Genomic DNA, 12657 nt, shown 5'->3' on the forward strand with positions numbered 1-12657 from the left:
ATACATTGGGTGCATAAACTCTCTCAATCACGGTCAGTATATAATTTTGGCTAGCTTGCAATGCACCGATTTGCATCTTGGTTTGTGTTAATCTGTATGTGAAGAGTTCAGATGCAAAAGCCTCTTAAGTGCCATTTGAAATTTTCTTCTAAAATGAGCATTTTTCTCACGCTCCTATTCAGTAATTTCACTTTAATGGCAATGAATAGTCTTTTCATTGCCATTAAAGTGAAATAACTGAAAATAAACATAGGAGCCTGACAAAAATGCTCATTTTAGAAGAAAATTTCAAATGGCACTTGGAGGCTTTTGCATCTGAACTCTTCATATTTTGTTGTCCTTAACCAATTCATATTTGTAACCAGTTAACTTACTTTTTATTTAAAATGCTGTCTCTCTATCTATCCCTAATCACTCTGTATGACTTTGTCTGTGTCCTTTCTGGTCTCCTTCATCCTCTCCGCACTCCCGCCCTTCACTGGCTGTAAATCCCTGCTCACATGTATGGCTTAGTCCAGCACTGCACCACAAGATTAATCCAGGCTTCCACCTACAACTGGACAACTCTAAATACTACTGAAACCAACCAGACAATTGCTTTTGGCCGACATGTTTACATATAATAATGGCTGCCATATTAATAAATCATTTTATATTATGATGAAATATTTACCAACAGTTAATGACTAGTTTTTACCCCCCAGAATTTTACAACTATTGTGTGTCTATTTGTACATGAAATGAAAACATGTCTTGTATCCAATTGTTGTGTTTATAGTCATCTTGGTTCACAGAAAAAAAAAGACGAGGCAAATCAGGACAGTTCCCAGATAGCACATGTACGTCTGCAAGATGTCTGTTAAAGATCGCTTCATCTGGAAAGCATCTGCTGTGTACAAACATCTGATAGATGTCTTTAAGATGGCAGTTTTACATACATCCTAAATTATAAACATCTTAAAGACATTTTCTAAACGTCTATTTGACATCTGACAGGAAACGTCCTAAGTTATTGCAGATGAGCAAACACTAAAAAAATACGTCTTGCAGATGTAAATGCAGACGTCAAATAGATGTCTCCATGCTGTACGTGTGCTATCAGGGTTTTGGACAGATACATACACACAACACTTTCAAACAAACACACACAGTTATCATCCACATACAGACACATTTAAATAAGAAACACAATCCAGATGAACATAATATACATAACATTTATAAAAGTTACTCCTCCTTTGTTTTCACAGTAAAGAAGGGTACAGGAAATGATGTTAATAACGTAACAGACAGAAACTCCTCAGTGAAAGGACGGATGAAATTTAAATGATTTTGCCTGATGTGTGCTGAAAACTTTATGTTGAGGGTGAATAAGATATTTAGCGGATAGGTGCTTTAAGGGCAGCATCTACTTCCTCTTCAGGCTGAAGGGTGTGCCACTGGGCCACAGGTCGTCTGGGATTGGCCAGCATGTCTGACCAGTGGCGCAGACCCACTCCACTAGCACCAAACCCAATCCAGCACTTCCCAATTGGATCATTGCTTCCCAGTTTATCATAGTCGTAGACAGTGAGCAACACCTGGATCTTCTACAGGAAGTCAGAGGAACAGAAAAATAGGTCAATACGCATTTAATCCACTTTGTTGTTTCTCATCAAACCTTTCACTTGTAAACAGATGAGTTTAGTAGACTGAACATTTTTGCTGTGATATTTACTTTGAAACAGTCAGATACCAGAAGCATTTAAAATTCAAGAAATTCAAGATTTTGCTAGTAAAATTTACAAATAATTAAAAAAGAAACAGCAAGTAACATTGAATTAAATGTGAAATTCTGAAGTATACTGCAATAATCTGTTTTATTTACTTCGAAAATGATTTTTTTTTACAGTGTAGTAACATTATCACTTTACATACTATACAGTGAAAAGGTCGCATTTTGCGGAATTAAAGGACCACAAATATAAATCTGTAAATGTATTAGATATGCAAGTAGTCAAGGAAATGTGTTTCAAACATGTTTACCTGAATCTGAGCGAAAGGGACTTCAAAGCTGAAGCTTTCATTAAAGTAGGGGTTCAGTGTGTTCTGCTTAACTGTCGTCTTCTTCTTCTTGATACGCTTTCCATTGTGTTGCAAAACCACTTTCACAAAAGGATCTTAGACAAAAAAGGAAAGAAAATGGATAAAGCCAAGAAATGCTGCAAAGCCAGGATATTTCAAAGTAAAAAAGTCTTATTACTTTAAAATAAAGTCACATTTGATGTGTAGAGAATCATTTCATTTTAATATAAAGTACAACACAGAAAGGAAATGTAACTTTAACATAATAACGCTACCACACTAACCTGATAAACCACCCACGTCCATCTTCTTCAGGTTCTTGGCCTCCATGATACAGACAGTCAGCTTACCAGAGGTGGGCACATAGCGCAGGGAGATACAGACGTCTCCCAACTTTTCTTGCTGTTGGAGAAGGAAGAGGAGAGTGATTAGTTTAAAAGCATCAAAAAAACAGACTATGGCAGCTGATAAAAAAAAAAATTTAAACAGCCAAGGAAAGCCTTACTTCCTCTTTCTGTCCTCCGACCAGGTCTTTCCATTCGTGTATGGGCTGGGCCAGGTCAATGCTGTTCATAGGGATTTTGATCTCTCCAATTACATCATGTTTACCAAAGCGGTCAAAGTCAAACACCTGCAGGACCAGAGTCTGTCCTGCTAGATCATTAAAGGGGATCTAGAAACAGAAATAAAAAATCATGTTGCATGAACACTGACCTAGTACCATTTATGCAAACAAAATGTATTTGCTTTGTTTAGAAAAAAAGGTATGTTGCACTTAGTCTACTGTGAAATTAAGATAAAGTGTATGACAAACTGTCTTTAAGCTAATCCCCAAAAAATGCACCTTAAATATGAATGTCTCGTTGAAAACAGGACACAGATTCTTGCGCTGGACCTTGGTTTCAAACTTTTTCTTCTTGTCTGGTAGCATATAAACTTTGACATATGGGTCAGATGTTCCACCCATATCCATGGCAGCAAGGTCTTGGGCTTGCAAGACACCGACAATGAGCTGAAGGTTGTTGAAGAAGAGGTTGTGGGTCAGGTTTTCAAAATCAAGTAGCTAGTCATACATTTTTTAGAATAGTATTTATAGCATTATTATTTATTTTTATATTGTTAATTTGTGTAAAAAATATTAGTTGATCATATGAACGCACAATCACAATGCATATTAAGAACATCTACTTTCAACCAACCTGATTGTCAGTGAAGTTATAGTCCAGAGTGTACTCCAACTTGCCATAATATTCTTTCTCTCCCTCGCCCTCTCCGTCTTTAGGTTGTACCTAAGTATGGGCAGTATACATTTAAAATACTTGAGCAAAACTTTAAGCCAAACATTCCCATTTCTTTTTAACATTTAGATTAAAATGAATAATTTGACACATCAAGATCTGAAAGAGCTTAATTCTCTCTGAACACTATGGCCTTAACATGCTTTAAATTTTCAGGCTCTCCTACCTCGCCTGCTTCTTCCTCTCCTTCCTTTTTCATCCTTCTTCGTCCTCCCTTCCTCTCTCTGACTTTTTTAGTTTTTTTCTTCCCTCCCAAGCACTTCTTATAGATACAGAAAGCAAAGCAGCCAACCAGGGCAAGCACGACCACAACTATGGCACCAATAGCCCACATGGGCACTATGCAATGGAGAAAGAAAGAAAATTAGAGAGAGAGAAAAAAACAATGATCATCATTTCATTTCTGTTAGTAAAAAAGACATGACTTCAACCAATTACACATTTTCTGCTAAATGAATAAGTAGATGAATAGGTGGATGGAGGACTGACAGAAAAAGTCTTAGGAAAATTGGAACTTACTTTTGATCTTGGGGTCTGTTGATGGAATAGATAAAAACATGAAGGGTGCACATGGAAGTGGAAAAAATGGAGGAATTAATTGATCACGCACACACTTTTATATATGTATATATATACAAATACAAATATAAGCAGTTTGATGGGAATGTGTGTTTTGTAATGATAATATGATGAAATATGAATGATCCCAGCTGGAACCAGACAACAATTTAATGTCAGTACGACATTGGACCGACGTAAATTTTGCCTGAAGATGAAAATCAGGTTGATATGAAAAGCCAACATTTGAGAGCCATTTTGTTTTTTTACTTAATACCATGACTAAACCAATAAAATATCAATGTCTAATGACATTGTACATTTTACATTTTGTGGATGTTAAAGGGACAGTTCACCCATGAAAATTCTGTCATCGTTCCAAACCTGTGTTTTGGAATTCTTTCTTCTGTTAAACCCAAAAGAAGATATTTTGAAGAATGTTGGTAACCAAACTGTTTCTGGTCCCCATTGATCTCCATATATATATATATATATACTATGGAAGTCAAAGTGGACCAGCAAGTGTTTGGTTACCCACATTCTTCAAAATAAGAAAATATGATATCCTCTCAACAGAAGAAAGGAAGTCATACAGGTTTGTAACAACATGAGGGTGAGTAGATGATGACAGACTTTTCATTTTTGGGTGAACTATACCTTTAAGATTATCACATTTAACAAATGTTGGGTTTGGGTACCATACTTCACAACTAAAGGTTGGTGTTGGACGTCAATATGATGTTGGCATAAGACGATACCATGACTTAAAAGCATCAAAATATCAATGTCAGTATTCTGCGTCACACTGACATCGGCATTAGATGTTGTCCTGACATCATCACCAATGTCAGAACCTACATTCAACTGAATATTCATGTCTTACAACGATGGTGGCCTGCTGGAATAGTCATGTGTGGTGTATTGACATACAATTATTACTTACTAGGTAGATGGCCAAGCTCATTGAAAAACTTGTTCTTCATATTTATGAAGTTGTGGGAGTGGTGAGAGGGAGGGGGCAGAGGGGGTGGAGCAGGTTTGGGCTCCTCCTCTGATTCTGCTGCCCTCCGCACACGATGCTGCATGCTGACCAAACGCATGGCTGATCAGCTAGAGACATAAAACAAGACTGTTACTGTCCTGACATAACCTACATAAACTAAATGCCCCAAATCACACATATTGTGTAGATCGGTCTCACATCCTCTGAAGAATTCATTTAATGTGCCTCTTTTTTTTTTTTTATAATGTGCTCCTTTTCATCCCATCCACCGCCCCTCCTTCTGTAAAGCCGACGGGAGGGAAATTTTCTCTTTCCCTCCCGACCTCTGTCCTGTTTGTGTCTGCTGTGACTTTTGATGGAGTAAGCTCTGATGCTAGAGCTCAGCATGTCCGATATTAATCCTGGAATTGTAACATATCAAAACACAACCATGCACGTGTTATGCCCATGTGTTAAAAAAATATTTGTCATACACATTAACACACAATGGTTATGTTTCCACCTGCCCTACTCTGTTGAACTGAACTCTTGTCACTCTCAGCAGATGCATAGCGAGATTAATTACCAAAGCTAATCCAAAAATCCTTGGGTTTAAGTAAATTAGGAACAGGGCCCTCCCACTCCACTTTCACACTTGAGCCTACACAGCCAACGGCATCTTGTCACCAGACCGCTATGTAAGACTAAAGACTTCAGGAAGCCACTTCTCTTAATTGTATATAAGAACATGTTGAGCAGCAAAGTCACAGTTGGATTTATGAGGACAGGACTTTATGATGATTCTCTTCCTGTACCTTGTTTACCTGTCAGCCACATGGACTGACCACAATGATGAAAAATGATGAACATAAACCTTTTTGTTAGTCACAGTTAAAAAAATTAAATTCTTAATTTTCTCTATTGACCTTGCTGGGTTATCATGATTAACTTATGACTGATCCATTTTCTTCACTTTATATGCACGTGATATCTATACATATATATTTAATATATACCTCACCAATAAAATGGTTAATAAAATGACTTTGAGAAAGACATAAGATTGATATATTAAGATTATTTTTACATCCCGGTGGTCACTTTAATATAATTTTCTTATATATTTTTCTGTCATTTTTAATTGATTTTTCACCCATAAAAAATATTATTTAAATTTGTTAGTGTGTGAACTTTTTTTTAAACATGTAAAGTCATATACATTATGTGCATATATAATTATTTGGGGTATATAAAGAATTGCTTAAATGTGTTTGCTGTTTAGAAGCATCATTGCTACAGCTGAATTAATGTAGCTCACCTGTGCATCAACCACTCAGGAGAATATTGTAAATATAATATTTATATAAATAGAATATATTTATTTTATTTTTTATAAAAAAAAAGCTAATGTTTTTTCATTTAGATATATAATATATGCTTATTTATTTATTTAAATTTAGGTAAAATGTTAGCTAGGGCACAAGTCTATTTGATTCATGTAGCAGTTTTTAGCTGTTTTCCATATTTAGTATTCTGACATCTGCAAAATATAGACACATATAGTTCCTATACACAGCCTCCAACATTTAAAAGTTTTTCTACATTAGTTTTTGAATGAGAAAGGGGAATTAAACGTTCGTAACAATTAAGTGATTTTTTTTTGTGTCTTTTCTCATCTTTTCCATAAAAAGCAGATACAATGAAAGTGCGTAATCTGAGAGTTCAGAAAGCATAATTTGTGTAATTTGCTGACACGTCTGCAATAATCTGGCTAAAGAAGGCCTGTCGCTCAGTGCGTCACAGGCCATCAACCGGCGTCATACGGCCTTGTTTTTCTTTCCTTCATCTATACTTTGTCTACCAGCGGGCAGAACTGCTGTATTTTCGGATTACCTAAATCTCATCCAGTCACTTTTCCGTTAAAAAATAAAAAATGAATAAAAACCTTAGTACTACACACAGTTGTCCAAGACTGAAGAGCATTTACGCACATAGGCTAAGCATCAATTTAGTCGTCTGAGCCTTAAAGAGTCTTAAAGAAAAGATTTAGGTTACTGTTATACAAAATGTGGAGAACAAAAAATGACTATATATTTCTTAATAGTTTTCACTTATACATGAAATTTAATGTGAATGGTCTTTTTCATTTAGCTTGTCTGTGGACTGTGTTGTTGTTTATATAGTCTCCATGAATTTAACTGGTGGTGACAATTTATTATTTTAATATTTTAAATGCATTTATCCTTTTGCTGTTCACTCAAACTACATAGTGACACATTTTCAAGTAGTTGCAACTATTTCCATGTAGTATCTTAATTAATATGATGCTATAAAATTGCACAGGCTACATAAGAATCATAAAATAACTAGAAATGTTGTTTAAAATTATTTTAAATGACACTGCTTGACATGTGAATCAATTCCAAGATAGTATAATGTTTACATGAATAAGTGGAGCCTATAAGCAAACAATAATCAAACGTACCTGATGATGTGCTTCTGATCCAACTCTCTTATATAGATAGAAATCTGTGCTTTGTTGAGGACAGTTACGCAGCAGCCCTCTCACACGCTGCTCTTACTCTTATCTGTCCCTCTCTCTCCTCTCTCAAAGCGCATTTGAAGCGCCAAACCCTCTTTCACTTGGATTAATCGTGCTCTCCCTTCTGTTGGCAGTTCTGTGCCCTGGGTTTTCTCATGTGACAATCTTATTTCATCCACCTCTTACGCTCGTTTATCAATTTGCCCATATAATCTCCTGCATGCTGTTTATCCGATTCGAATTTCCAGTATAATTTTCGTTCAGTGACCCTTCTGAATCGGATTAGTCGGTGGTTCACTGCTGCTAATAGGTATGAGTGGTATGGCATAAGCAGGCTGTAAACTTTGTTCATTGGTTATGAAATAAGGACAAGGCTTCACCAATAGTTGACGATTATTGAGATATTGAAAAAATAAATATTCAGTTGAACCACAACGGGCCTTGCTTGGTCTTTCAGTGCTCATGATCAATGTGCGATTATTAGACATAGGCCTACGGAGGAAACAGCACCCTCATGTGGTAAAATGAAATGCTACAACTAGTGCCGTGCAAATTCATGTGAATATTTAGATTATTCATTTAGCAGACTACGAAAAGGTTGTAAGTTAGTATTTTGTATTTTCTCTGTATAAAATATTAAGTTGTACATTAAATTTTATGATGTGGTTGTGTCAGTGACATCATCATTACAGGATGGAAACTTCAGGATGGAGATGAGTGAAGTGTCTCGTCTATTTTCAGTTTATGAGGTTTGTTGTCGCTGTTATAGTAGATTTGTACATTAATCAATTACAGTATTGTGACCTTTATTCACAGCTTTTTCTGCGGGCAGAAAAATTCAGATACAGTCCGATATAATAATTACAGCCCACTAAATGCATCCTGCAATTTTAAATAAAAAAGACAAGGTTATTCAGCTCAGAAGTTTTATTTAAATTCACCAGGTCAGTCACTGCACATTCAGCAAGAAAGCATTGCTTGATGACAATCACAGGATGACTATTTAAAACCGTAACACTGCATCATTTTATCGTAACAAGAAACTTTACATGATGTTAACCTTTCAACCTCTCAGACTTCAAAATTTTGCACAAGAGCTGTGTGATAAGAACAAGAGAATAGTGTTTCTATTCATTCATGTATTGATAGGATCTCAGGGCTGCATTTAGCTGCTGTCGCCATCCAGGGTGTGCTTGTCAAACAGATACTCTGCCATCCTGTTGTTGCCAGCATCCATCTTGGTAAGGTTGGTGATGTGGCCACCAAGCTTCTTGATGGCCTCAACCTGCTCATCCAAGTAGTGAGTCTCCAGGAAGTCACACAGCTGTTGGACAAGAGATCAGAACAGAATTTAGGATGCAAAATTCCCAGCACTGCATGAAACTGCTTTAAAGAGACATGTATACGGAGGCAAATTTAGAGTCTCAGCTTCAACAATGAGGGTCACAAACATGAGGGTCTCCCTTTTGAGAGGCGACCTTATGCAGTTCCAGCAGAGCCTGGTTGACGTTCTTCTCCAGCTGAAGAGCGCACTGCATAGCAGTCAGTCCATTGCCCCACACATCACGCTCTGGTTTCTGAAGAGAAATACAAACAATGAGTAGTGAGCATGGCATAAGGTCATTCCAAAAAGAGTCAGCTTTGCTTATGTAAGGATTAAAGAAACTCAGATACTTTGATCTCCTGAGAAACAGACAATACAAACATACACGGGCATCTTCGAGACAGGAATTCATCAATTCCTTTTCATCCCCTTCCTTCCTCTTACCCATCCTCCCTCCACTTGGTTCACTCAGAATGGTCAATAGTATAATGTTCTACATCAATGCAAATAATATTTACAGTCATGTTTGGTATCATTTGAATTTGTGATCGTGGGGCCCACGTAGAGCGGCCGTCTTGAGGCACCCTGAGCGACATAGATTCCTAATGAACGAGTAAATATAAAGTAAAGAGTTAACTAGAATAACCAAATGTCAGAATAATAGCAATAATTAGAGACAGACAAACAACCAATTTGCCTTTCAACCTAAATTCGAGGTCATACTAAAATGGAGTCAGATTTGAGTTAAACCTAAATTGAATAACTTTGCGCGCTGAAAAGACCGAACATGCAAGAAACCTTCACCCACCACTGGATACCTTCCTTGGGCCAAGTGCGTGGACCTTACACTTATGTTACAATGTTCAAAGTCAAAATGCTTAATTCAAAACATGATCAAAGCACCTTAATGTCCTGAAGGACGATGCATCCACCCCTCTTGTTCCGGAACTCCATGAATTTCTCAGCATGCTTGCGCTCCTCCTCACTGTTCTTCTTGAAGAACTTGGCAAATCCAGGAAGGGTGACATCATCCCGTTTGAAGTAGTGAGCCTGAACAAAATCAAAGATGCGAAAAAGAATGGCTGCAACTATATGTCTTAAGGAACAAAGCTTCAAAATCTAACTCCTCACAGAACAAGAACACTGATGAGCAGTCACCCCTATCTGTAAACAGCCTTGAATGGTCCCATAAGACTGATGTGCATTGTAGCTACTGCTCATGGTATTTGCGCTATTTATACAGGTTTTATATATAAGCCTATTTATATAATTGTCTGTATTTTTCAGAAAATTATATGCAAATACAACTAAATACTATATATATATCTATAGATCTATACCAGCGGTGGCGAACTCCGGTCCTGGAGAGCCACAGCCCTGCAGAGTTCAGCTCCAACCCTAATTAAAACTCACCTGCCTGTAGCTTTCTAGTAAACCTTCAGACCTTGATTAGCTTGTACAGGTGTGTTTGATTAGGGTTGAAGCAAAACTCTGCAGGGCTGCGGCTCTCCAGGACTGACGTTCGCCACCCCTGATCTATACATAAAAATCTATATTATATGACTAATGTTATGCTATGTTGCTTATGCTCATCTAGGGCAACAACAATCCATAATAGTCAGACAGTAAAATGTGATATTGTAACATAATGTAGTTTTTAAAAAAGACAAACAAAAAACAAAACAAAAAATATGTAACATTACTCACTTTATTATTCTTACTGTACAGTTGTGCCGTTTTGGAGGGATTTATTGTATTTTTTATTTATTTTTCTGAATTTGTAAAAATCTAAATATATACATTTATATAAAATAGCAAAATTATGAAAAATTAATTTCATTTAGAGGTGGCAGACGGGGTGGTTCGCCCAGGGCGCCATACAAGCTTGAACCACCACTGTACGATTCTATACTGTTCTATAATGTTTCTATATTGTTGAAGAAATTATTGAGGCTGTCGCATTTCTTTTGCAAAAAGGTGGTCAAAAATTAAAGATTAAGTGGATATTTGAATTAAATGTTTGGTCAATATTAAAGGACTTGATCGTCCTGTAAGTGTAACAGCAGCAGTTACCAGGCCTTTGACTCCCTTTGCAAGACCAATCAATCATTATTGCCTCATTGTTTTATATAATGCATTTTAAGTAATTTTAAAGGCTGTTGTTGGCTTAGGTCTGATTTTATAACCACAAAAATTATTATCTTAATACTTCTTTGTAAACTATTGAAGTAACAAAACCATGGTTAATTTGTGGTTAACATCCATGGCTACAAGAACCATGAATTTTGGTTTTATTCGTAAAACCATGGCTAATTTTTGTAAGGGAACATGAAAAGTCAGAGAGAATATTAGATTGCTGGTGGTTAAATTGACCATATGCACGGAGCGCTATTTAGAACTTCCGGATAAAGATAAACCAGCTCATAATCTTCCGGTGAAGCTCATTTTATATATGTGCTATATAGGTAGAGACTCTCACAGAAACCTCTCCTGCCTCATTCTTATCAGAAACTGAGAAACAAAATAATTGCAACACCATAAATAATGATAGCGGAATTAACATACTGTTTTATGTTATTAAAGTACATATAAATTTATATGCAGAGTCTGGTAATCCCAGAAAAGTAGGCTACCCAGACACGTAACTGTAGCCTACATTTAAATGCTGACAAATAAACACTATCGTAACTGTTTAGGCAGTTAGTCTAATCTCTTAAATGACATCGTAATGGTATTCTCGATAATCAATATCTTACCTTCATAGCACCGACATTAAAACACGTCATTAACGTCAACATCCAAAAAAGTTTTACTGGATTATGAATGTAGGCTACCTGAAAGTGATGCAGGGGCTTCATCTTTTTTTCTTTTCTCGGCGCCAGATCGCTGATGTCTTTTCACGGCAATTATGATCATTCGCATTCAGCCACAAACATGAGGTGCGAGTTTTTTTTTTTTTGTTTTTTTTAATGAGGTGCCAGCGGGCGCGGATGCGGGAATGGCGCATCACATGTACTTAGCCTTCACCGTAAAATGCATTTTTATAACTATATATATATATATATGTTAATCTTTAGATTTTTATTTATGTATATGTAACGTTATATGTTAATTTTAATATAGAACGAACGTTTTTTTTTTTTGAGCAACTGGTATGGTGCCCTGCAGGGCCGTGCAGAGACCTTTGGAGGGGCAGGTGCTCAAAGTATAAAAGGGGCACATGGAGCACGGCTTTTAATAGGGACATGTATCGAAACGGATGCTTCTGTATTGATATAGCAGCAAATGCCGTGACGCAGTTTTGAAAAAGAAACACAGAACAGAAAAGACCATTTTAAGTTTAAAAGTTAAATAAATAGTTCTTTGCACCTCTTAATCACTCTGAAAATAGAAACGGAATTAAATCAGGCCTATTATTATTATTGAGTTTACAGGGTATGGTGGTTTTGCTGTTGTAAACACTACTGTTGTTGTAGAAAAAATATTTCTCTCTTATTTAAAATAGAATTATATTATAATCCTGTTCTGAATTTATTCATTTTTGAAATTATGATATAAATACAGGATAAAAACAGGATTGATAAGTAGCCTATAAATCGGAGGATGAGAAAATTATGAGTTTTATCAGGGTTGTGATAATTATTTTTAAGGCAATCTACGTTTTAAAAATAAATAGGCTACTGTAATTTTAAAAAAAAGTTCAAAGTAATAGTTTTTTAGTCAGATAACATAAACAAGACCCCTCGACGCCCTTTAAACTTTTCCCAATCAAACAGAAAGAACGAAAGAGAACAGGCACCTTTGCTTATATTGCTGTGTGTAGAACGTTAGCTGCATTTTTAATATTTAATTTTAAAGAAATTTAATTTCGTCCCCCGCACTTTATTCG

General features: G+C 36.2%; 2 protein-coding genes across 5 annotated transcripts in view; both read right to left on the bottom strand.

The window, feature by feature from the left end:
- Positions 1 to 1074: 1074 nt before the first annotated feature.
- Positions 1075 to 7716, bottom strand: LOC107730742 (synaptotagmin-2-like). Of its 4 annotated transcripts, XM_016541651.1 has the most exons (11): positions 7388 to 7716; positions 5122 to 5324; positions 4864 to 5030; positions 3882 to 3896; positions 3529 to 3701; positions 3264 to 3353; positions 2909 to 3076; positions 2570 to 2737; positions 2349 to 2466; positions 2026 to 2159; positions 1075 to 1589 (listed from the first exon to the last, which is right to left on the bottom strand). In XM_016541651.1, exons 3-11 carry the CDS (start codon positions 5018 to 5020, stop codon positions 1380 to 1382), a joined length of 1233 nt encoding a protein of 410 aa, XP_016397137.1. In that variant the 5' UTR covers positions 5021 to 5030; positions 5122 to 5324; positions 7388 to 7716; the 3' UTR covers positions 1075 to 1379. The 4 variants fall into 4 exon arrangements, with proteins under 4 accessions (XP_016397137.1, XP_016397139.1, XP_016397136.1 ...); XM_016541650.1 differs by lacking the exon at positions 5122 to 5324 and having other exon boundaries at positions 1076 to 1589; positions 7388 to 7715; XM_016541653.1 differs by lacking the exons at positions 3882 to 3896; positions 5122 to 5324.
- A 646-nt stretch (positions 7717 to 8362) lies between these two features.
- The window catches only part of LOC107730747 (ferritin, middle subunit-like), a 10884-nt gene continuing 6589 nt past the window's right edge, over positions 8363 to 12657 (bottom strand). Inside the window, exons 2-5 of the mRNA XM_016541663.1 lie at positions 11073 to 11077; positions 9672 to 9818; positions 8896 to 9021; positions 8363 to 8768 (exon numbers count right to left, since the gene is read on the bottom strand). Coding sequence (XP_016397149.1) covers positions 8610 to 8768; positions 8896 to 9021; positions 9672 to 9818; positions 11073 to 11077 — 437 coding nt within the window. The 3' untranslated portion in view covers positions 8363 to 8609. The remainder of the gene's footprint in view (positions 8769 to 8895; positions 9022 to 9671; positions 9819 to 11072; positions 11078 to 12657) is intronic.

The sequence above is a fragment of the Sinocyclocheilus rhinocerous genome, unplaced genomic scaffold (genome assembly GCF_001515625.1).
Source record: "Sinocyclocheilus rhinocerous isolate Xijiao unplaced genomic scaffold, SAMN03320098_v1.1 scaffold549, whole genome shotgun sequence".
Taxonomy (NCBI): domain Eukaryota; kingdom Metazoa; phylum Chordata; class Actinopteri; order Cypriniformes; family Cyprinidae; genus Sinocyclocheilus; species Sinocyclocheilus rhinocerous.

Bases quoted from the DNA above. Each gene is read 5' to 3' on its own strand.
- LOC107730742 (XM_016541651.1), bottom strand. From the start codon at position 5,020: ATGCGTTTGGTCAGCATGCAGCATCGTGTGCGGAGGGCAGCAGAATCA. The intron at 2,160-2,348 runs GTTAGTGTGGTA...TTTTTGTCTAAG, and splicing joins GGACGTGGGTGGTTTATCAG to ATCCTTTTGTGAAAGTGGTT. The intron at 1,590-2,025 runs GTAAACATGTTT...GACTTCCTGTAG, and splicing joins TCCCTTTCGCTCAGATTCAG to AAGATCCAGGTGTTGCTCAC.